General features: G+C 48.9%; 1 protein-coding gene across 1 annotated transcript in view; it reads left to right on the top strand.

Annotated features, from left to right (window-relative positions):
- Positions 1-15,249, top strand: part of TCERG1L (transcription elongation regulator 1 like) — a 206,949-nt gene extending 191,700 nt beyond the window's left edge. Inside the window, exons 10-12 of the mRNA XM_063103498.1 lie at positions 6,222-6,311; positions 11,622-11,740; positions 15,093-15,249. Coding sequence (XP_062959568.1) covers positions 6,222-6,311; positions 11,622-11,740; positions 15,093-15,249 — 366 coding nt within the window. The remainder of the gene's footprint in view (positions 1-6,221; positions 6,312-11,621; positions 11,741-15,092) is intronic.
- Positions 15,250-21,784: the final 6,535 nt, after the last annotated feature.

Genomic DNA, 21,784 nt, shown 5'->3' with positions numbered 1-21,784 from the left:
AGGGCACCTGCATTTCAGGGGAAGCTTATCTGATTCATGTCCCTATGGCAACTCTTCCAAATCTCACAAGGCTCATAGTAATATCACCAGTAAAATAAAATTGTGTTTTAAAAAACTATTGCAAGCTTGCTATAGAAAATCTGCAATACGTAAAAAGTATAAATTTCAAAAATCACCCCAAATTCCTCCCCTCAGACAATTATTATCATCAGTGGGGTACATTTCTTTCCTGTCGTTTTTTCTAAAAATAGATTTTTAAAAATCAAGAATAAACACCTTTATCTCTCAGTATAACCAGTACTGAACAGTATTGAACAGGGTTGAACCAATTATTTGTTTAACGTGGTCAGTTTCATAGGGTTCTATCTAATTTATATATTTGCATACTATTTTCTCTCTAAGCATTTTTGAAAATATTAGTATCAGCTCTTGGAAAACATTTTTGATGAAGGCATAATATTTTTTTCATTGTCAGCTCAAAAATCCTGCATTTTAATCCATTTAGTATATTTTCCAATTTTGCTATTTTAAATAATACTCTGATAATCTTTTTGATATGTAAAGTTTTGTTTATGTGTGGAGGATTTCTTTCCTTCAAGCAATAAAAATTTGACCTATATCACTAAATTGTTATTTTAAAAGTTGTTTTAATTCAGTTTATTCTCCCATTAGCAATGTTCGGGAATTCCTGAGAGTTTGTTTTGCCAACACACTCTACCAGCATTGAATAGTAAGAAGTTTGAATATTTACTTTTTAGTATCAAAAAAACCTGATAGTTCTTTTCCTTTGATATGTGTCATTTCTCCACTTCCATGCTGTGGTTTCTGTTTCTGGATTGACTGACATGGTCTTTGATCATCTTAGAGCCTCTCTAGTAGCAATAAGATCAAGGTCTAACTATGAATATGCCCTTGGGAAATACGGACTGCCCATGCTGATTTTTAGAATGGGATTATAACTATCCCTAATGTGAAAAAAACCTCAAAAGTAATCACCTGAGTATACTGTGAAATAACTGTAAAATTTTATTTATCTATCAAAAAAAAAAGCTGATATTAATAAAATACTAAGAGCACCTAAAAGCTCCCGGGGTGATGGGTAGAGTTTGGTGCGCACGAGAGTTAGGGCTATGCAGACGTGCCGGTGAGAGCCTCGCCCTATGGCTTCCTGGATTACTTCTGCGTTCACCTAGGCTCACCTGGGCTCACCTGAGCTCATGAGAACTTTGCTGACCACTCCTGCCTCTAAGTGCTGGGGATTTAACATCCCAAGGGCAACTCTCAACCAAGGTGGGGTCAATAGGTAACACCCCACTTCCCCGTCCTTGGTGGGACAGATCGCAGGCAGGTGTGGGCATGTTCTGCATGATGCTTCACTCAGCACAGCAGCCACCGTGACCACTTGCTCATTCACATGGCGGCCTCAGCTCTGGTTCCATGTGTGGGTTTCCAGGACTGCCTGGATTACCTCCCAAGCGCACCACCTGCGCCCAAGCCCTTGTTGCGGGGCTGCTTGTAGGAGCCCTGAGATGGTGACGAGGATGAGGTGGGGACATAGCCTCCTCGCCATGCCTGGTCACTGCCCTGGGCCACAGCTGCCTCTAATTGTCAGGGACTCCAGAGCCACAAATAGAAGACACAGCAATGCACTGTGAAAATCAGATCAAAAGGGCTGAGGAGCCATGTTTTGTTTCCCATCTGTGTGTGCAGCAGAGGCCGGGGCAGGGGGGTGCAGCAGAGGAGAGTGTTTGAAGGGACAGAGGACAGCCAGGCAGTCCTCACAATAAAGACTGTCCATATGGCATCAGCACCACTAGGGCTTGTGGAACACACAGTGGGTGGCAGGAAAGAGAATGTTCTGGAAGAGGGGTCAGCTGGGGGAGGGCTTGCTGTGCTGCACGTGGAGGTGGGTGGAGTGGGAGCTGGAGAGGGGGAGCAGGGCAGGCAAAGCTGGACAGGCTCGTGAACAAGGCGAGGGCCTAAGTCCACGCCTGGGCCCTGGCTTCAGGGAGGTGCACGAACCCCTCCACTCAGGAGAGAATGGGTGTCTGCACCCCTGGCTGGGGCCTTCAGTCAGTTTCCCTGAGCCCAGGGGTGACAGGAGGAGACAGGAGAGACAGAGATGGTAGGAGAGGGAGAGTGGGGGCCTGCCATGGCCGGCCGGCCTGCAATGTGTGCTGGGGAGAGACAGGTTGGCAGGGGGAGGCCAGCGAGCAGGACCCCGAGCCGGGGGCGACCGACAGTGGAGGGGCCCCTTCGGGCAGCTGCCAGGACAGGCCACTCCACACCCACCGCATGTTTTCCACACAACATGCAGAGATGTGACAGCATTGCGGTCACATGGGCGCCTTCTTCGTCAGTCACATTCGTGAGTGCAGTGGATGACCAGGATAACTGATCATGTCCCCGCAACACCTCTGCCCGGGCACACGCTGGAGGAAGCTGGGACGGTGTTTCAAAGGTCCAGCTGCGCCGTCGCCAGGAGATGAGCTGGGTGTTGACACACTGCTGCTTCCTGGAGGGCATCTGTGCTCATCATCCCGGAGGGAGAAGCCACCTTTGAGCTGAGGGACAGCTCTCGCTCTGCTTTCCTACTGTCATCGCAGAGCACCAGGGAAGTGTGGGAGCAGATGCATTTGGCTTGATGGCAAATCTGGTCAAAAACATCAGCTTCTGAATTAACTGCGTTGGTGCTGGAAATGGAAATTAGCTGCACATGGAGACCCTGTTCGTTCCCGGCTCTGAACAAGACAGCCGAGGTGGCAGCTGCACTTGCTGGGACCCTGGGTGGAGGGTGGATGGACAGACAGGCAGCCCCAGGCTTCTGTAGGTGGGCACGGTGGCGGCTGGCTTGGTGTCCAGCATTGCTGCGGCTGTCCAGGAAGCCCGCTCTAGGTTGGAGGCCATGTCCGCCGGGCAGGACCTACAGGGGCCATCCTGCATTAGGGTCCTCGGCCTCCCCTGTGATCCAGAAATTGGAAGATGCTCCAGGGCGTTTGTGGGTTCACAGTGAAAAGCTGAGCGCCGCTTCCTTGGGAGGCCCCGCTCCCGACGGCAGCCTGTCGCGGCCTGTCTGGGGGTAACAGCCCCCGTGGCGGCTGCTCCCAGCGCCCGCCTGACAGGACAGGTGCCATCTCACTCTGCAGCTGTTACTGAGCTCTCCCCACCACTTCACTTTAACTGAATCCGTTTCTCTCCGAGTCGAATCCTCCCCAGGAGCAAAGCAGCAGCCTCGTTTCTCTGTTTCTGGAGACGCTTCTGATGGGGCTGGGCCTGAGGTTGGAGCCTGTTCTGTTTGGTTTTGTTTCGTGTGTAGTCACCCTTCAGGTGACTTTTTTCTTCTTTATGGACAAGATATTGGCCACCTTCCAGTGGCTCTGATCGAGGCTTCGTCCTCATCCATCCACAGTGGGGACGGCAGGCAGCCTCCAGGTTTGGGACATGCTAGGCGTCTGGTCCCCACTGCAGAGTCTGCTCACCCCGCTGTGGATGCCCGGGGGAATGTGGGACCCATCTGCGGAGCAGCTCGCATCTCTCGTGGCCAGGAAGCAGCCAGAAACCTGGGCAAAAACTATATATATTAATTTTTTTTAAAAGAATTGACTTTATTATAATTCTAGAACTCCAAGCATTCTCAATGAACTGGTGGAGTTAGTTACGTGACACCAATTGTTCTCTGCCCTGAGAGAGCGGGGACCTTCTGGGGTGTTTGCAGGTCTCTGCTGGAGGGACACATGCCCATCCAATTGAGCTGAATCAAGGTTGACCACAGCTTCTGTCCAGAACAGCCCCCAATGCTGTGTGGTCAAGTACACTCTGTCAAAGAGAAATGGAGCCATTCCGCCTTGGTACTTTCAACATTTTACCTCTTTCTCAGTCAATTGAAGAAATCCCTGGGTGAAGCCTGGGTCATCCCACCCAATAAAAGGGCTTGTGGATATTACAGAAGGGGCTTTGACTTTGATTATTGAAGATAGAACTGTTGGCTTAAAAAATCCACCTGTTAAATGATGTACCAAGTACAGCACGTTTACTGAAATAGTACCTCTACCAGGAATATTTTAACCTGTCCAAAGCTGGTAACATGAGCGGGATTTTGTTTTGTAAACTGCTGATGAGCTTTCCCCACCCACCTGCCCAGACCCCAGAGTGGCCTTCCTAAAATGCTCGTCACGTCTGACTTCCTCTCCTGTTGCTCTCAAGCTCATGTCTGGTCTCCGAGTCCTGCCGTGGACTGTCCCACAGGTCTGCCTCTGTCTCTCCAGCTTTTCCTGGCTCCTCTTCAGGCTCCCCCCGCCCCCGGCATGTTCAACCCCTTGCAATTCACAACCCTCATGGGTCATGAATCCCAATCTTTGTGCCCACAGTCCTAGCACCTCCTCTACACCTCCTCCATGAGCCATGTGGAAAACTCATATTCCAGAATAGACAGCACCCTAGATGCCGCCACCCCCGGCTGCTGTGGGTGCACCTGCCCCACGTCCCTTAGCACCCAGGCGTGGCTCCACTGTGCCCTCTCAGCAGCTCACAGCTTCCCTCGCCTGCTCACCCAAGACCACAGGCTTCTGGAGACCAGGGCCTTGACTAACTGCCTCAGCTCCCAGCCTGGGGCCTAAGGCAGAGTCATTGCTTTTACAGGAATAAATTATTTTTAAATGACTTAAACATTCCCTTGCTTTATCAGCTGAGAGTATCTACAAGCAACAGCATTTCAGTAGCAACAAAAACACCCAGTGCCCAGATCTTGGTTTCTAATATCACATGCCAATTTAAAAAAAAGAGAGAGAGAGAGAGAGAGAGAGAGAGAGAGAAACCCACAAAATAACAGGGCTTTTTGAAGAACTGACTGCTTTGAGGGCTGAGGCAGAAAACATGTACAATGAGCCTTAAGCATCTTGTAGTGCCAGAAAATGAGGAAGTGCTCAGAAAGCAGAGTGAGCTAATGTCAAAGGGACACAGGAACCAACCAAAAGAGCTCTTGATGGCCAAAGCTGGGACAATTTGAGCAACCAAATGAGTACAGTGGTACTGGTTTATAACCCAAAGTATGAACTAAATATCCCTGAGCCGTGCAGATCTAAACAAGTGATTAATTGAATAAATAGGTACATGTGGAAGAATGGACACAATCCCATCCAGAAGAATTCCAAATCCCTTATATAGCTCCTCCACCTCAAGAAGTGGAGCGTGACCCTGAAGCGTGGGAGGTGCACAGTGACTTCCCTCCAGAGACTGCAGTGTGGGAAGGGGGACCAGGGTGACTTCACAGCGGAGACCCTGACAAGCACAGCCAGGTGGTCGAGGTCGGCATCATCAGGGACACGTCGTGCTGATGCTGCGCACCCTCACTGTGACGTGATGAGGACAGAACTTCACCCCTGTGGTCTTCCTCCCAAACCCCTCACCCCAGTCTAATTATGAGAAAAACCTCAGTTGAGTCCCGTAGGGGGCATTCCACAGTATGACTGAGCACCGCTCCTCAGCAGTCAAGGGCATCAGTAACAGGAGAGTCTGAGAAACTATCACAGTGTAGAGGAGACAAAGGAGACGTGAGACTAAATGTCACGTGGTCTCCTGGCACAGAAAAAGGTCACTGGGGGGAAACTGAGAAAATCTCACTAAAGTGTGGACTTCTGTTAATATTACTGTTGATAAACCTAGCAGGCTACCATGTTAACAATATGGGAAACTGAGTGAGGGGTCTATGATAACTTTCTGTAACAGTCTTGCTATTCTTCTGGAAATCTAAAACTATTGCAAAATAAAATAGTTTATTTTAAAAAACTGCCTACCTAAGAAAAGGTTAAGTGTTGATTAAAACTCAACTAAAATAAAGCTAGGCTCATCCCATCGTAAGACATTGCCCTCTGTTACGGTCTGTGGGGTTCTGAAAACTTTTCCATGTATCATTTCTCCTTCAAAGGTGGAATATTTCAGAATGTAACACATCCGCAGATATCATCAGGGCTTCAGATCAGGGGCGCAGTCCTGGAAGACGCCCAAGGAAGACAGAGTCCTGAGTCATGAGTCTAGAAATTAAATTTGGTGATGTTCTAAGTATTGATTTTCTTAGAAAGTTTGACGCGTCTAACACTATCATGCAACACCGCCTCACTGACTCCTTTTACCTTAGTGCTGTTTTTTTACTATTGATCATTTCAGTGTGACTCCAGGGTCGGCACTAGACACTAAGAGCAACTCTATTGAATATCTTTTTTCAGGTGTCAGCATTTTCTACGTGGGAGAAAGAACTACATAAAATTGTGTTTGACCCACGCTATCTGCTTCTAAACTCTGAGGAACGAAAACAGGTAACTTCCCAGGAAGGAGGGACAAGGACTTTACAGACCTGGCATGATAGGGACGGAGTCAGGCTTCTCGCTGCTGATGAACAGATGGCTGCCGTTCCTGGTTTTGTTGGTGGGAATGGGTTATAGATTGAGTGCTCTAGCAGTGGGCTTGTATAGCAAGACTTAAAGGCACAGAAGAAGGTTATTCTGGTAATTGTTCCATTAGGTCATGACCCCATAAGAAAAAGACTCATATTCAAAGATGAAAACACAGATTTTGGGAACATTGACCACCTTCCAAATGACTGTAAAATAATGTGTTAAAATGCTAAATACTTCAGGACTCATAATAATAAAATAGGAGGTCTTATATTATATAATTAAGGTCTCATATAACAACAGTGAAACGGGAGAGGTCCAGAAAACAATAGGAGTATAAGAAAATGACAGAGATTCTAGAAATGTGGTCCCAGAAAAGCAAGGGATGGGTTCCAGGTGGGTGCCCGGAAGGCATTTTAAAAAGAGACTTGGCAGGAGTCTGCCCCAGCTTTCGTACGAACTAGGTGTCTTAGTCCGTTTTGTGTTGCCGTAACAGAATACCTGAGACTGGGTGATTTATAAAGAAAATGAAATTTATTGCTTACCGTTTCTGAGGCTGGGAAGTCCAAAGTCCATCTGGTAGTGGTCTCACATTGCAAGATGGTGGAAGCAGAGAGAGCAGAGAGAAAGGGAGACAGACTCTCCTCTTCTTTTAAAGCCTTCAGAACCACGCCCCTGACCACTATTTTTAACCCATTCACTCCTGCACGGTCCCACAATCCAATCACCTCTTCAAGGCTCCACCTTTCAATGACCATAATAGGATTTCCCACCCTCTTAAAGTTTCTAACACATAAAACTTGGGGGACACAATTCAAACTTCAGGGAGTTTTGGGGGACATAATTCAGTCCACTACATTCCACTCCTTGCCCCCCAAAATTCATGTTTTTTCATATGCAAATGCATTCATTTCATCCCCACAGTCTTAACTTGTTTCAACTCAGAAGTCCATATTTCAAAGTCCCATCTGTGAAATCAATACAAATTATCTACTTCTAAGATACAATGGTGGGAAAAACATAGGGTACATATTCCCATTCCAAAAGGGAGACATAGGCCAAAAGAAAGGGGTAACAGGTCCCAAACAAGTCTGAAACCCAGCAGGGCATGCACTGAACAGAGGACTCCCTGTTCAATGTTCTCTGCACACTGGCGTGGGGGTTAGGTCCCCAAGTCCTCTGGCAGCTCTGCTTCTATGGCTTTCCCGATCTCAGGTGATACTTTAGCTCTCTCAGGCTGGCATTGCACACTGGTAGCTCCACTGGTCCAGGGTCTCCATGGCAGTCCCACTCTCACAGCTCCAGTAGATATGGCACTGATGGGGTTTCTCTGCTGTAACTCTGACTCCACGTTTCCACTCAGCATTGCTCTATGTTGTCTACAGTGACTCCACCCCTGTGACAGATCTCTTCCTGGGTCCCCAGACTTTTCCTTGCATCCTCTGAAATCGGGGTGGAGGCTCCCAAGCCTCCACAGCTCTAGCATTCTGCAAGCCAGCAGACCTAACACCACATGGATGCCTCCAAGGCTTCTGGCTTGTATTTTCCAAAGTTGCATGTCCAGCCACACCTGGGGCCAATTTAGCCGTGGCTGGAGTAGCCAAAGCAGCTGGGGTGCTGGTACTGGAAGCAGCTTCCTGAGGTGGTCCTGGGCAGCAAGCCCATGGAGGGCACCTCAGGCCTATTCCCCAAGACCATTCTGTCTCCCTAGGTCTGAGGGCCTTGAGTAGAAGAATTGGCCCCAGAGGCTTCTGCAATGCCTTCAGGTTCTTTTTCCTCTTCTCTTGATAATCCCTTTCCTTTGTACTAATCTTCTTAGCTAATGGTCTCTGGGCTGCACCATTGCATGCTCTCTGCTTCTCTACCACATGGCCAGGCTGCAAATTTTCCAAATCTTTACGCTCTGCTTCCCTTTTAAATTTTGGCTTTACATCATGCTGTTTTGAGGGGACACAATTCAAACTTCAGGCAGTTTTGGGGGGACATAATTCAATCCAGTACACTAGGCTACTGAGACAACACTGTTTCCAGAATAAACAAACAGAGGACAAACTGAGTTGCCTGGGTCACAGGAGGGGTTAGCTGTAGCTGGGGAGGGACTGATGGCACAGTGCCATTAGCTCACACAGCCCCTGTGCCCAGCCAGGGGTCCGTGCAGTGCGGGAGGACATCCGAGCAGGGCCCTGAGATATAGCCCTTTGGAGGGGAGGCCTCTGTCACGGGGAAATTGCGTGCTCTCCGCCAGCTTTTTCAGGGAGCAGAGTCTGATCAAGCCGCGGCCAGGAGCATGGGAATTGCAATTTTCTTTTTGGTTTTCTCATTGGCTCATAAAGTTCCTTTTAGCAAACAGCTGAGATGACCTCAATGAAGCCCCAACGCAGCACAGTGCCAGTAGTGTTGGTGTCTGACACAGCCAGCGATCCCATCCCGCCCCGCCCCACCCCCACCCCCTGTCCAGCTGGAACTGGACAGTCCCTCCAGCAGCCTCGGGGCTGGGGCGGGGGAGCGCAGTGGGGTCCTAGGACTGACCACATTAGAGTGCGGGCTTGGACCTCTCAGCAACTAGGAATTAGTCATCTATTGTTGCCTTTTAGCTGAATTTCATTTTCCAGAAAGTAATACTACAGTAGAGTAAGCTGAGTTTGGGCTTCATGTATGCATATATGCATATATATAAATTTATATATATATATGTATATATATATAATTTTATACATATGTATGTTTTCTATAGCTAAGGAAAACTGTGGGTTTTAATAATTGGTAATATTTCACCCTTTTGTTGCAATATGAAAAATCAAAAAGTTTAGCTATGAAAACACATAGTACAAAGCCTGTTTGTTTATATGAGGGAATCACCTTATGCTGTAGTGATGAGCCATGCACTGGTCCCTGTCTGAAAACAGTCCATGCCGGACGTATTTGTTGTGTGGATTGCTTTATGTCATGGATGTTTTCGGAGGCCATTCAAAGGGAGTTGAAGAAGTAAGACCACCCTCATCCCTGATAGAAAAGCCCATTTGTGGTTAGGCCCCTTCCAGCAATCGAGGTTTGGTGCCTGAGTCCCGTCTTTGGAATGACCGGGAAAACAGGGGTTGACTGGCTTGCATGACAGTGACAAGAGGAGGGGACAGGGTGAGCTGAAGGAAGAAATAACACATGGGCCCCGTTTAGAAAGCACAGTCCTCTGTACAAATGAACTGGTCAGGAATCCTTAGACACGGACTCCTGCAGAACCTCTTGTCCCACAGGGGTTTCCTGGGGAAAGCCAAGGCCATTGATGTGGAAATCACAACCCGCCCTGTTCTCGGGGGCTGCAAAGGAGAGGACAGGGATGCTAAACAGAGAATGGGGGCTGAGGGAGTGAGAATCAGACCCGTTTCTATGGCAACAAATAGACTTCATTTCATTCCACTAGAACATACAGCAATGAGATAATGGCCAATAATATGTCTTTTAAAAAGTCATGCCCCCCTTTGGATAAAACTGGCATAATTTGCTAAAGAGGAATAAAAACCTGCTATATCAAATTATAGCAGCATAAATAAAGTGACAGAGCAAAGGCAGAGGACAGAGAGAAAAATGTGGTTAGACGGATAAGTGGCTCTAAGCAGAGAGGAGCAGGTATTTCTTAAAAGCTAGAGCAAGTATTTCTCAAAAGCTCTGACCCCACAGCCTGCCAGGCTTTCTACCCAGATTTAAAATTAATAGAGCAAAACCCTGGCTAATGACGGAGCCACACGCTCTTACTTGGATAATAACCCTGCATTCACCTTTTTTATTAGTTTAAATTACAGGACAACTGGAAATGTTACATTACTATTTGCCTGTGGGTAGAACAAGCCAATCATAATCTTATTCAAATATATGTGCACATGTTCCAAGTTTAAGTCTTGCTCTTGAGGCGAGTAGCATTTTGTGTTCATGAAACTGTAAAGGTTTGTTGCTACTGAAATGGAAACTGAAATGATGGACAGAGTCAAGAGAGAGCCACTTCTGAACTGCTGAAGGGGTCCAGCTTCAGTCAGCCACTGTCCTTGCTTTCCCAGCTCCACTACGTGGTGGGAACGCTGCAGATGGGCCCAATCCACGCCTTGTGGACCATCAGTTAGATTGGTGCGGAGTTGGTATTTATTGGCCTTATAGGATCATATGTGGCTTTTTATTGATATTTTTACTTGTTTGCATAGACATCTCAATTACCTTCAGTTTGTCTCTTATGATGTTCTTGAGGCTCAGGTAGCACTGGGAATGAAACATCTTTGCCCCTCCCCCTACTTGGACTTTGCAGTCCGTAAAAGACCATTTTTCTGATGTTACAAGAATGAGCGATCTCACTCTGACGAAGAATAGGGCCATGCCATGGATTATTGGAGAGATTTCGTCTCATGATGTCACTGCCAGCTTCCAAGAGAACATTCCCTAGAGTCTTGAATGGATTTGCCTGGTGGAGGATTGTCATGTCCTCCACTTAGGAACGGGGTTTCCTGTTTGGGTCAGCATCAGAACATGCTCCTGGTCAAGCTGGAGGGTGCACAGTGTCTGAGGCCGGCTTTCCTTACTCACTGGCCATTTCCATCAGGACAATCCACGCCAGCAACCACGAGGTCCCTGATATCCTCTGTGATCCCACTACACCAGACTCCCACACTCAGAAATGGTTTTCCTGGAAACTAGAGTGCAGGAAATCAGAGATGCTGGATTTACTTTATTTTCACTATTTAAAGTCATTTTTGGAGACTCCAGTGCCAATTATGTCACCATGGGAAGTGACCAGAGCCAATTAAGTGTCTAATGTGTTCCTGATACTACCAGCAGTAATGTGAAAGTCAACAACACTATAAATGCTTCTCAGAGAGCCCCAGATGAGAAACACTGTGGCATCAGAGTCAGGGTTTCCACACTGTCAGTTCCCTCCATGACACCTGCAGGGAGGGCCGCCAACTATTCCTAGGACTTCTCAAGCAGGGCTGATTGACGGTTTGACCCAGCAATGATGCCTCTAAGTGGAGACACATGTTGGGCCTTGTGGGAGTCCAGGTTTAATTATGTAGGTGACTTGGCTTCATTGCGAGCACCACAACTGAAGGGCTGTTGCTTGTGGCTCCAGCAACCATGAAACGACAGTGTGCTTCAAATTCTTGCTGTGTTTTCATGTTGTGTTTGCAATACAAAATTTCATTTCTGGTATGCAAATTTCATAACACTCTCCTTTTGTGTATGTGTTTTAAGATATTTGAGCAGTTCGTCAAGACAAGAATAAAAGAAGAATACAAGGAAAAGAAAAGTAAACTGCTGCTAGCCAAAGAAGAATTCAAAAAGCTTCTAGAGGAATCTAAAGTGTCACCCAGGTAGGGAGAGAAAAATACACTAGATGATTTCTCGGGCTGGAAACTTACCCATTATTCAAGAGGCCTTTCGAAGTCTCTCTTTGGTAGACCTTGTCACCCAGCGTTCCACAGACACCACGAGTGTTCACATTAGAGACCTGACTTCTCTATCAGGTCACCAACACCCTGGCTGCACAAAAAATCTCACCTAACATAACAAATAAGGCAGTATTTCCATAAAATACAGCAAAGTAATTGGAAAGTGGGTGTTAGAAACTGGAAAAATACATAAGCTTAACTCTTCTTTAAAATTACCTTTGACTGGTTTTTAAAAAATAATGAACATATACTACTTTTAGAACTATAAATCTATCACTTGTATACATATAAAAATGATCGATTTTAAGGTATTTTAAATTTTAGATTGGAACGTGCAACATTTATTTTTTAAATGGACATTACTTGATGTTTCTAAGAAGACGCAGACTTCCACAATTTGCTCTGTAATTCTCTTGGTCAATAATTGAGTAACATAAGTTAGTGTTGGTTGCACAGTCCTCATAAAACTTCTCCAACTATTGAAAAGGACAGATACTTTTTGAATGGGAAGAAATTAGCACGAATTATCCTTATCAAAAAATGCTAATCATTTGTAGATTGTGATTGTCTCTGGTTAAAACAGGCACAAGGACGTTGGGTTCTAGCCGTGGCTTAGCTGTGTCTGCCACTAGGAGACAGGCACGGAACAGGGGGTTCAAGGAATCAGTCTGGAGCTCCCCACCCACCTCATGCCAGGGCAGGCTGGCCCTTCCCAGCGCTGGTCGTGGGGTGAGGTGTTGGGCCTTTATGTGCTACTGTGTCCTAGAGCTGCTAGGAGGATGGCAGAGGGGCTGCGCACGGGGACCCTGATGGTGCCTGGCAGCCAGGAGGTGCTCAGAGAATGGCAGCCGTCGTTACTGCCACCGTTGCCACTGTGATGACGAAGACACTTAGCTAGCATTCTCTATCTATCGGTGAGGGGTTAGCAGTAAGCCAACATACTCCCCTCCTCATGAATATATTCTGCAGACAAAGGAGGAAATATTCAGAACGTACTGAGCAACTAGGAAAAGATCTCACACACACGCACAGAGCTGGGAAATATGAGTGAAAGACGTCAGAAGGGAGTTAACTCACCCTTTCCTAAAATTAGATTTAATTGCTTGCTGTTTTTAAAACAGATTTCACTGTGTATATCTAAGGTATATGTTACGGGATACATGGAGATGGTAAAATGGTTAGTATAGGGTAGCAAATTAACATTTTTAAAAAATTGACACTTGGCATATATTACTTTTATATGTGTACAACTATTTTTTTATTTTTAAAGTTAGCTAAGTCTGCACCATTTTCAAAAACCTCCATGCAGACCTCCTTTACATTTTCTTTCTGCTATTGCACAGGCTTCCTAGTAAAACACATACGGTTCAAATCCCTGCACACTAGGTAGCCAGGCGGGTTATGCACGGGCCGTCTCGAGGGGCCTCTCGGCTCTGCAGAGCATCCTGTGTCTGGTCGCCCATCTCAGCCTCTCTCCTGACAAGTCTGCAGGAGCGGTGGCCATAGGGACATTCCAGTGCACTCCCAGTGCACGGCGGTGGCCGTGGGAGAGGCGAAGCAGGGCGCCCCATGGGTGCTCCTTGGGTAGGCCATGGTGGCCCCTCTTTCAGCGCAGGCTGGCCCATAGTCCCACTTACCAGGGGGGAAGAGGGGTGCAGTGCCCAGGACTCAAAGGCTTCCCCAGAACCCATGACAGCTCGCCAGTGACTGCAGAAAGCTAGTGCTGTCCCCTTGGCATGGCTAAAGGGCCACAGAGAGTTTTAATTCCCTTTTTGTTTCAGGAACACTTCTTTTCAGAGAGGCCCAGAATAGGGCCTGACTAGGAGCTGCCCCTGCCCAGCCCCTAGATGAAAATGCTCAGCTCCCATTGGACAGGCGCGGAGGTCCCACACTCAGGGTGATGCTAATCATTGTCCTGTCCACATGCAGCTCCTGGCAGAAGCACAGGCGAGCGTGTCAGCCAGGCTGTGGCCTGCGGGCAGTGCGGCAAAGGAAGGATGGGGGCAGAGAGACAGGAAACCAGAGACACATGCTTTTCTTTCAGGAGATGAATAGACCAGCACCCACAGGCTATGAGCAGGAGAAAAGCAGCTCGACCAGGAGAAAATGAGACTGTTTAGTGACCACAGTGAGCGTGAATCTGCAGATTGCCTGTCTTGTCTTCTAACAGCCACACCAGTGTGGCCTGTGATCCAAGTGTAAAAAAGCCACTCGGTTATAACAATGTAACACAATAACTAAAAGTGCAAGAGGAAATGTAAAATTCTCTGTGGAGAGTGGTTGGGGAATCACAAGAGTGCCCTGGACAAAAAGTGGATGCATTTTCCAGGCACCCTGACCCGCAGGCCGGGCCCTGCTCCACAGTGAGGCCTGGGCTTGAGCCAGTCACTGGAACGAGTGGACTTGGCTACGTACACCAACCCCCAGCCTCGTCGCCCTGTCCCTGGATTCGTGTTCGAGCCTAGGAGGATAGGAAGTTGTAGGGCCTGGTGCCTGTGGAGGTTCCATATGCCACTGCGAAGGTGCCCGCTGTTTCTGGCCCACCCAGGAGAGAGTGGCCTCACTGGTTGGGCTGGCCTCACCCAGGCTAGCTCACAGGGTGCCCTGGCCTGGTGCTGTCACCCCATCAGTGTGTTTGCCACTCTAAGCTGGCCTTGGGGCTGGACATTCAGGGAGTTCAGTGGAGAACAAAGGATCAGGGGGCAGAGACAAGGCACACTGCACAAGAAAGGCTGAATGAAGTCACAGCTGTGACGAGGGCTGGGAAGTCATTCACAATCCTCTGATCCTCCCACTAGGACGAGTTTCCCAGGGGAGGTGCTGGGCCTAGCTTCTGGTGATGAGTGGGTGCTGACCCGGTGGAGAAGTTAGGGAGAGATATGTCAGGCCAAGGGAGCAGCACATGCAGAGACGGTGGCAGTAGGAGCACGTGGGGAGCAGGGGTCGGACTGGAGACTACTCAATGGCAGAAGCAGCGATGGGGAGGGTGGGCGGTGGCCACCGTGTCCATGACCCTGCAGAGGCCGGTGAGTGCAGAGACAAGGACCCTGCAGGACCCAGGTGGGGAGGGAGGCCCCGCACAGGAGCTGTGGGCGGGTCCAGAGCTGTTGGCCTCAGCCTGTCCACCTGCCCGTGTCCCCCCTTGGCTCTGCAGCCGACAGATCTGCCTGGTGACCCTGCTTTCTGCCGTCTCAAGCAACGCCCCCATGCGATGCTCAGCTGCACCAGAGCTCACTCTCAGGGCAGGTGTCTCAGGAAACTCTTTCTTTTTCAGGACCACGTTTAAGGAGTTTGCTGAGAAATATGGCCGGGATCAGAGGTTTCGACTTGTTCAAAAAAGGAAGGACCAGGAGCATTTTTTCAACCAATTCATACTTATTCTTAAGAAGCGGGACAAGGAAAACAGACTAAGGCTCCGGAAGATGAGATGAGTTTGTGAAAAGGCAGCACGAGGCGTGAGTCAGCCGGGCGAGCCGAGCGTGACCAGGCGGTGGAGACGCGCTCAGCACGGCCTGGGGCCTCCGCACGCCGGGCCGCGGCCTGCGGGCGCTGCGGACGTCCGTTCTGGGAGGATTACTGTTTCATATTGAAGCTCTCTCTTTTGTACAACGTTCAGAGTCTGATGCATTTCTAATTGCCATGAAACGTCTATCCCTTAATTGTTTTAATTATGCAAATTACTTGTAATATACACAAATTATAAAGCCGCTGCAGGTTTGTAACTCTGCAGGGACAGGACCATCTATAACAATCTCAAGGTGTTTTCATCACTTCAGGCAGATATCTAAAACTTTTCTGAAAACCGTTGTGAACTCCTTCCTTCCTTCGGGATTTCCATGTCCCTAGGTCTCAGTCTCATCTTCTGAGTAGTAGCAATAGGATATTCATCATCAATCATAGTGGCGACTGTGCACACCCGATGCGTGGACCGTGGATCACTTGCAGGTGTCTGGGTGATGGCTCTTTCCTCCAAGAGGGGCACCCATGCCTGGAGAAGGAGCCACGCTGGCTGTCAGAGGTCCTACTTAAAAAAGAGTTATTTTGTACAAAATCATCATATTAACATTTGAGTTATTTTTATTGTATGCCCAGAGTTTGCATGAGATTTTTCTCATCCTCTTTGTATTTAAAAAATTAAAACTTTTTTTTAATTAATAAATATTTTAAACCAGTATGTTTCTGTGGCTAAAACTTCCATCACAATCTTTAACAGCAAAATTGTGTTTCAATTAAAGACACCCAGTTTCAGAAGATTGCACACAAGGGCTGTGTAAGCCTGACTTAAACAAAACCTTGCTTTTCAGCACACAAACAAGCCCTGGGTGAAACAATGTTTGGTAAAACCTTAGTGAATTATTAAAAATGTTTTAATAGTCAACAATTGTTTAAATTATTGATCATCCACTTATTTATTTTGATCTATGGAGTCTCTGTTCAGATTTAATGTCTCTCTCCCGTAGTAAACAGTGACACGGGCTCTTCTCCTATTTCTTAATTAGTCCTAATAGGGAACACATTTTGCCACATGTATTAGGATGTCATTGGGGAATGTGGGGTTCGTCCTCCATGGCACAGGCCTGGTCTTAACTCCAGCATTGTTAACACCTCCCCTGTTATGTCGTGCAGCTCATGCATGTCCATGGTGGGGCTGCTGTCCCACCTGGTCATGACCCTGTGGTGCTGGATGTGCCCGAGGCGATGGAGAAGCAGGTTCCAATCATGGATGAGTCAGATCCTGCTGGGAAACAGAGACCACCCTGGAATTTGGACAGGGACATTTTAATGGGAAGACTTATTAATCTCACAGGCTATTGTGGTCTGAGGCTGGTGAGTACAGGTAACTGTGAGAGACAGACAATAGAAGCAACATTACATGCAGGGCTCGGAGAGAGGCCTCCTCACCAGGGCTGAGAGCCACACCTCCTAGACGGGACATGACTGTGGCTCAGTGAATGGCAGACAAGTCATTATGGTGAAACTTGCTGGAAACCCAGCCCCTGGAGTGTGGAGACAGTCATTCACATGGCAGTGTCTCATTAGGTGCTTTCTGATCAAAACCACAAGAAGGGATGTTAGGCGGGGAGAGCTGCAGCCATCGAGTGCTGCTGGCTACCGCGCCCATGTATCAGGAGCTGGGAGGAAGGAGCCTCTGGGGACCCCTTGGGTTTCGCATGGAGATAATGTCCTCTCCTGCCGTTAAGTACAGATGCTCCTTGACTTACGCTGGGTTACGTCCTGATAAGCCCCTCATTACTTGAACATATTGAGTCCAAAATGCATTGAATGCACTTAACCTACCAAACATTGTAGCTTAGCACAACCTGCCTTACCCGTGCTGAGAACGCCCACATTAGCCCACAGCTGGGCAACATCACCTAACGCCACCCGTTTTATAATTGTTCCGATAATGCTGGCGCACAGTGTGGGCAGGGAGGATGGGTTCTCGAGAGCTCGCTGGGCATCACTCTTCACACGTAAGCACTGGTCAGCAGGAAGCGCCTCAGCTCCACACAGTCAGGACTAGCGGAGCCCTAGGACTTGCGGGAAGGAAGGTGTGGGTCTCCTGCCCTGCCAAGCAGCAGCTGGGCAGTGCTGGTGGAAGTATAAAGAGCCCGCGATGGTTGGTTGAAACTGGGATTACCGCCTTGGGCCTCCCGACTACGTCTAGAGACGGACTGGGCACCCACACTTCTGCATTAATTATCTCTCGCCCTTCCTTTCCCCTATTATCTCATATGGCCGGGATGACTCTTCTGGATTTCTGGTGAGTGACTAGATTAACCTCACCTCATGATAACTTGGCAGTTGGTCACATTTTATCCCATGTTGGGGCCACAGATTTTGTCTCCACCAAGGACAAGAAGTGCGCTGTGGGACCAAGGGGCCAGGCCGTGATCCGTGTGGGTATCTGCCCCTCACAGTCCTCCGTGCCCTGAACTTGGCCGCCGTGGGGGTCCTGCCTTCTGCTTGCAGCTGGTTCTGCCCGTGGGAGGAAGCAGCGGGGAATGGAGCCTGGAGAGAGTCTGGGGTTTGTGCCCATCTCCCTCCCGGCGCAGCCTGGCCAGCCGCATGAGGCTGTAGTCAGGCGCGTAGTCTCCTGGGATGGCTCGCCCGGCTCCTTTGCCATCCGGGCCTGTCCTCAGTTCGGCTCCAGAGTCTGCGATCGCCCCTCTGATAAGCCCTCTGCCATCACTCTGCTCGAGCCGGCCATCTGTTTGCCGTCAGCACAGGGGGCCCATCGGCTCACCACCGTCAGCGTTACAGTCATCACACTGAAATAGGAGTTATCAAATGCTCGGGACGGCACAGAATCACACCAGAGTGACCAGGAGGACAGGGGGGACCATTCAGCTCTCGCCTTTGTGCTGGATGTAATGAACGTGCTCTCAGTGCTTAGAAATACACAGCACCCGTTGTCCTGTGGGAGAACCTCAGGAGTTTTGCTTTTTATTCAAATATTTGGGAACTGACATTTTAGTTCACATAATCTTGCTTATGAATCTAGGAAAATTAAAGTATTTGGGTTGTAGATGGGTGATAGATATCTGTTTTCATATCTGCATCTGTTCTCCACCGATGGCTCAATGGACATGCTGAGATGAAGTGGATTCAGGAATGATCGGGTCAGCCCTCGGGGGACGAGCTCTGAAGGACTGAAGAGAGTGTGCATGGAGTGTATTTACAGCAGTTCCTACCTTGAGAGCTGCAGACTACCCTTTCTATTTAGTCTTCTGTATATATTTAAGACATTATAGAGAAACAATATTGTCATAATTTCTTTTACTTTTTTCAGGTTTCGCTTTCATTTTAAATGCCTCTAATATAACCTGGATTAACTCAATAGTAACACTTAAACTGTTAAAATTTAGCAGGAAACTGAAATAGACATTATGCCAGAGAGTGTCAATGTTCACAAGGAATCCAAGCAAAGAACAAGCAGAACTGTCGGAAGGAGGGACTGATGGTTCTGTCATTGGTCATTGGATTCAAACCTCCGGGTGCTTGTCACTGTCCTCTGGGGTGGGCAGGCCTGTGCCTTTGTTTGACCCCTGCCTTGCCCTCTCTCCACACCCTCCCCCAGACTGTCCTGCAAAGCAGACTGGGGGGGATGGATGATGTGGAAGGACAGTAGCCAGGGGACAGGCATGGATGGGAGAGGACGGCAATTTAGGCAGCTGCTCGAGAGAGCAGAATTCGAGGCAAGCAGAATTGTTTCATTGACATTTTAGAGATTTTTGTCATGTGATATAATCCCTCCCTGCCTCCACTCTCAATTTTCCAAGAAACAATCTTTAAAAATTGCATTACACCTAAGAATGATTTTATGATCGTTGCAATAATACATGTTCATTGCAGAAAAGCAGGAGACCACGTGGACATAACCTCTCCTAAGACTCTGGGGGCTTTTTCTCAGGGGTAGTGCTGAGCAATGTCTGCTTCCTTTCGGCCTGGGTTGTTTTCTGTTCCACAGTGCCTTATTTAGTGTGCACACCCACAGATACACTTCAGGCCCATATGCTTATCTTACCACGGGCCTGACAAGGGGTGAGGTCTGAGTCCCCTGCCCAGAATCTGGGTGAGGGCCTGTGACTGCCTCCAGCAACAGGGGACGACAGGAGAGACCCAAGTGGCTAAAGAGGACGTGGCCCCTGCCTGGCTCCTCCTCTCTCAGGACACCCCCCCGGGGGAGCCGCCATGCTGTGAGGAAGCTCAGGCCACCTGGAAAGTTTCCAGGTGACATGCAGACACAAACAAACGGGTCTTCAGGGGACTCTGGCTCCTGGCCTTTAAGAGGCACCAGCTGACACGGAGGGGAGCAAACCTGGCTGTCCCTGCCAAGTCCCGGCCAAACTGCAGACTCACACGCACCGCTGTCAGCTGCCAGGTCTCAGGGCGATTTGGTGAGCAGTCACTGTAACCAAATGACACCCCTATTTCCAAATGACCCTTGATCTGTAAATAACTCAGATGTCAATCACAAAAGATAATTCAACGCTTGCTCTAGACCAGGCAGTGCACTCAGTGCTTCTGTTCCTGCTGCATTTACTTTCCTTAGCAGTCCTATTTAAGGTGAGTTCCGTTATTGTTCTCACTTCACAGAAGGATCTGAAGTTTAGGAAGTGTGTGCAATTTGCCCAGAGTCATCCAAACAGTGACACGGCCAGCACTTGCATGAGTGTCTGCTGGACTCCAGAATCTGCCGGATTTCTGTTTAGTCTTTTGTCTGTTTAGTCTTTTGCAGAGCTCCTGCACTGGCTCCTGAGATGTGCCCGGCACTTGCAGCAGGGAAGGTAGACAGAAAGCATGAGAAATGACCCTGCACTGGGTGGCTTATGAACAACAGAACTGTGTTTCTCACAGCTCTGGAGTCTGGGGAGTCCAAGATCAAGGCATCAGCAGAGTTGGCCTCTTGACCATGTCCCCGCAGTGACGAGGGAGCCCTCTGGGACATATCTTACAAGGGCACTAATCCCATTCATAGGGGATCCTCCCTCATGACCTAATCACCTCCCAAAGGCCCCACCTCCTAACACCATCACACTTGGGTTTAGGTTTCAAAGCATGAACTTTGGGGACACAGCCACTCAGACCACTGCAAATGGTATGATCAATTTGTGATGCACGTCCGTGAGGGAACAGTGGCTGGCAAACAGGGCATGGGGCATGTGCTCAGTAAGAGCATCACAGGGACCTCTCCAGGATCACAGATGGGAGCAGAGCAGGCACTGGGGGAGAGCGCATGCATGGGACAGGGCTCAGAGGGGCCAGAACCCAGGGGAAGGTGGGAATGGGAGTCTTCAAATGCCTGTACACAGCTACTGAGTGGACGGTGATCCCCTGAGCCCTTGCCCAGGGGTGTCCTCCTCCCTTGAGCCTCTCCATGAAGACAGACACCCTGGACACCCCAGCACTGCTCTGGTCTGCCTATGGCCTCCTCATGACTATGGTGAGGGCCCAGCAGTTGCTAATCTTGGGTCCTGGGGCTGCAGGTCTGAGTTGTCTGCATTGCACTGCAGAGGTGAGTCCTAGGAGGCCCCTGAGGCCTCTGCAGATGCCACCCCAGGGCAGTTGCCGTGATGGAGTCCAGCTCTCAGCCAGAACTGGCTCTCAGGGGATGTACTTATGTGCGCACATCCCACTCAGGGCTGATGCACCTAATGCTTCCAATCTAAAAGGGTCCAGCTGTCCTGGGGCCAGAGGGCTTGCACAGACTAGGTGGCATCTCTCCCTTCTTTCTTAGAGGCAGAGCCCCTGGGGAAGACAAGGCATGACCAGGGGCTATGGGGCAAGCATGGCCCAGGGTAGAGAGAGAGAGAGAGCACCTTCTGCAGTGTGCAAGTGGGTCACAGGGAAGCTGAGGTCTGGCATACCCCTCTCTGTCATGGGGACAGCCCTTCCTGCGAGCCCATGGTTCTCAGGGCCATTTGGCCAGTTCTTCCCTGGTCAGTAGTTAAATTAGCCCTGCCCCTATTCTTTTTTTTTTTTTTTTTTTTTTTTTTTTTTTGTCGTTTTCGTGACGTGCACTCAGCCAGTGAGTGCACCGGCCATTCCTATATAGGATCCGAACCCACGGCGGGAGCGTTGCCGCGCTCCCAGCGCCGCACTCTACCGAGTGCGCCACAGGCTCGGCCCAGCCCTGCCCCTATTCTTCCAAACCTCATGTCCCTGTCCTTAGCAGTGCATCTTTCTTGAGAAGCATGAACAACTTCCATCATATTGAGCCAGGTTGTGCAGCACTAATCTTTCTCTTAGCAATGGCCTTGAGTGTCTCGTTTCTGATCTGTCATATGTAAGTTCATTTCATACCCATTTTAGGGAGCAGTCGTGGGGGCATAGTCACATTTGACCCGTGACCCACCTCCCATGCCACACGGTTGGGTCACGATGGTTGGGAATGGCGACTGTGAATGCACTGACTTCCCTGGGAGTGTGATGAGCAGCTGGCCACTGCAAAGCTCCCCTCCG

The sequence above is a fragment of the Cynocephalus volans genome, chromosome 7 (genome assembly GCF_027409185.1).
Source record: "Cynocephalus volans isolate mCynVol1 chromosome 7, mCynVol1.pri, whole genome shotgun sequence".
Classification (NCBI taxonomy): Eukaryota; Metazoa; Chordata; class Mammalia; order Dermoptera; family Cynocephalidae; genus Cynocephalus; species Cynocephalus volans.
This window is presented reverse-complemented; position numbering and strand designations above follow the sequence as displayed.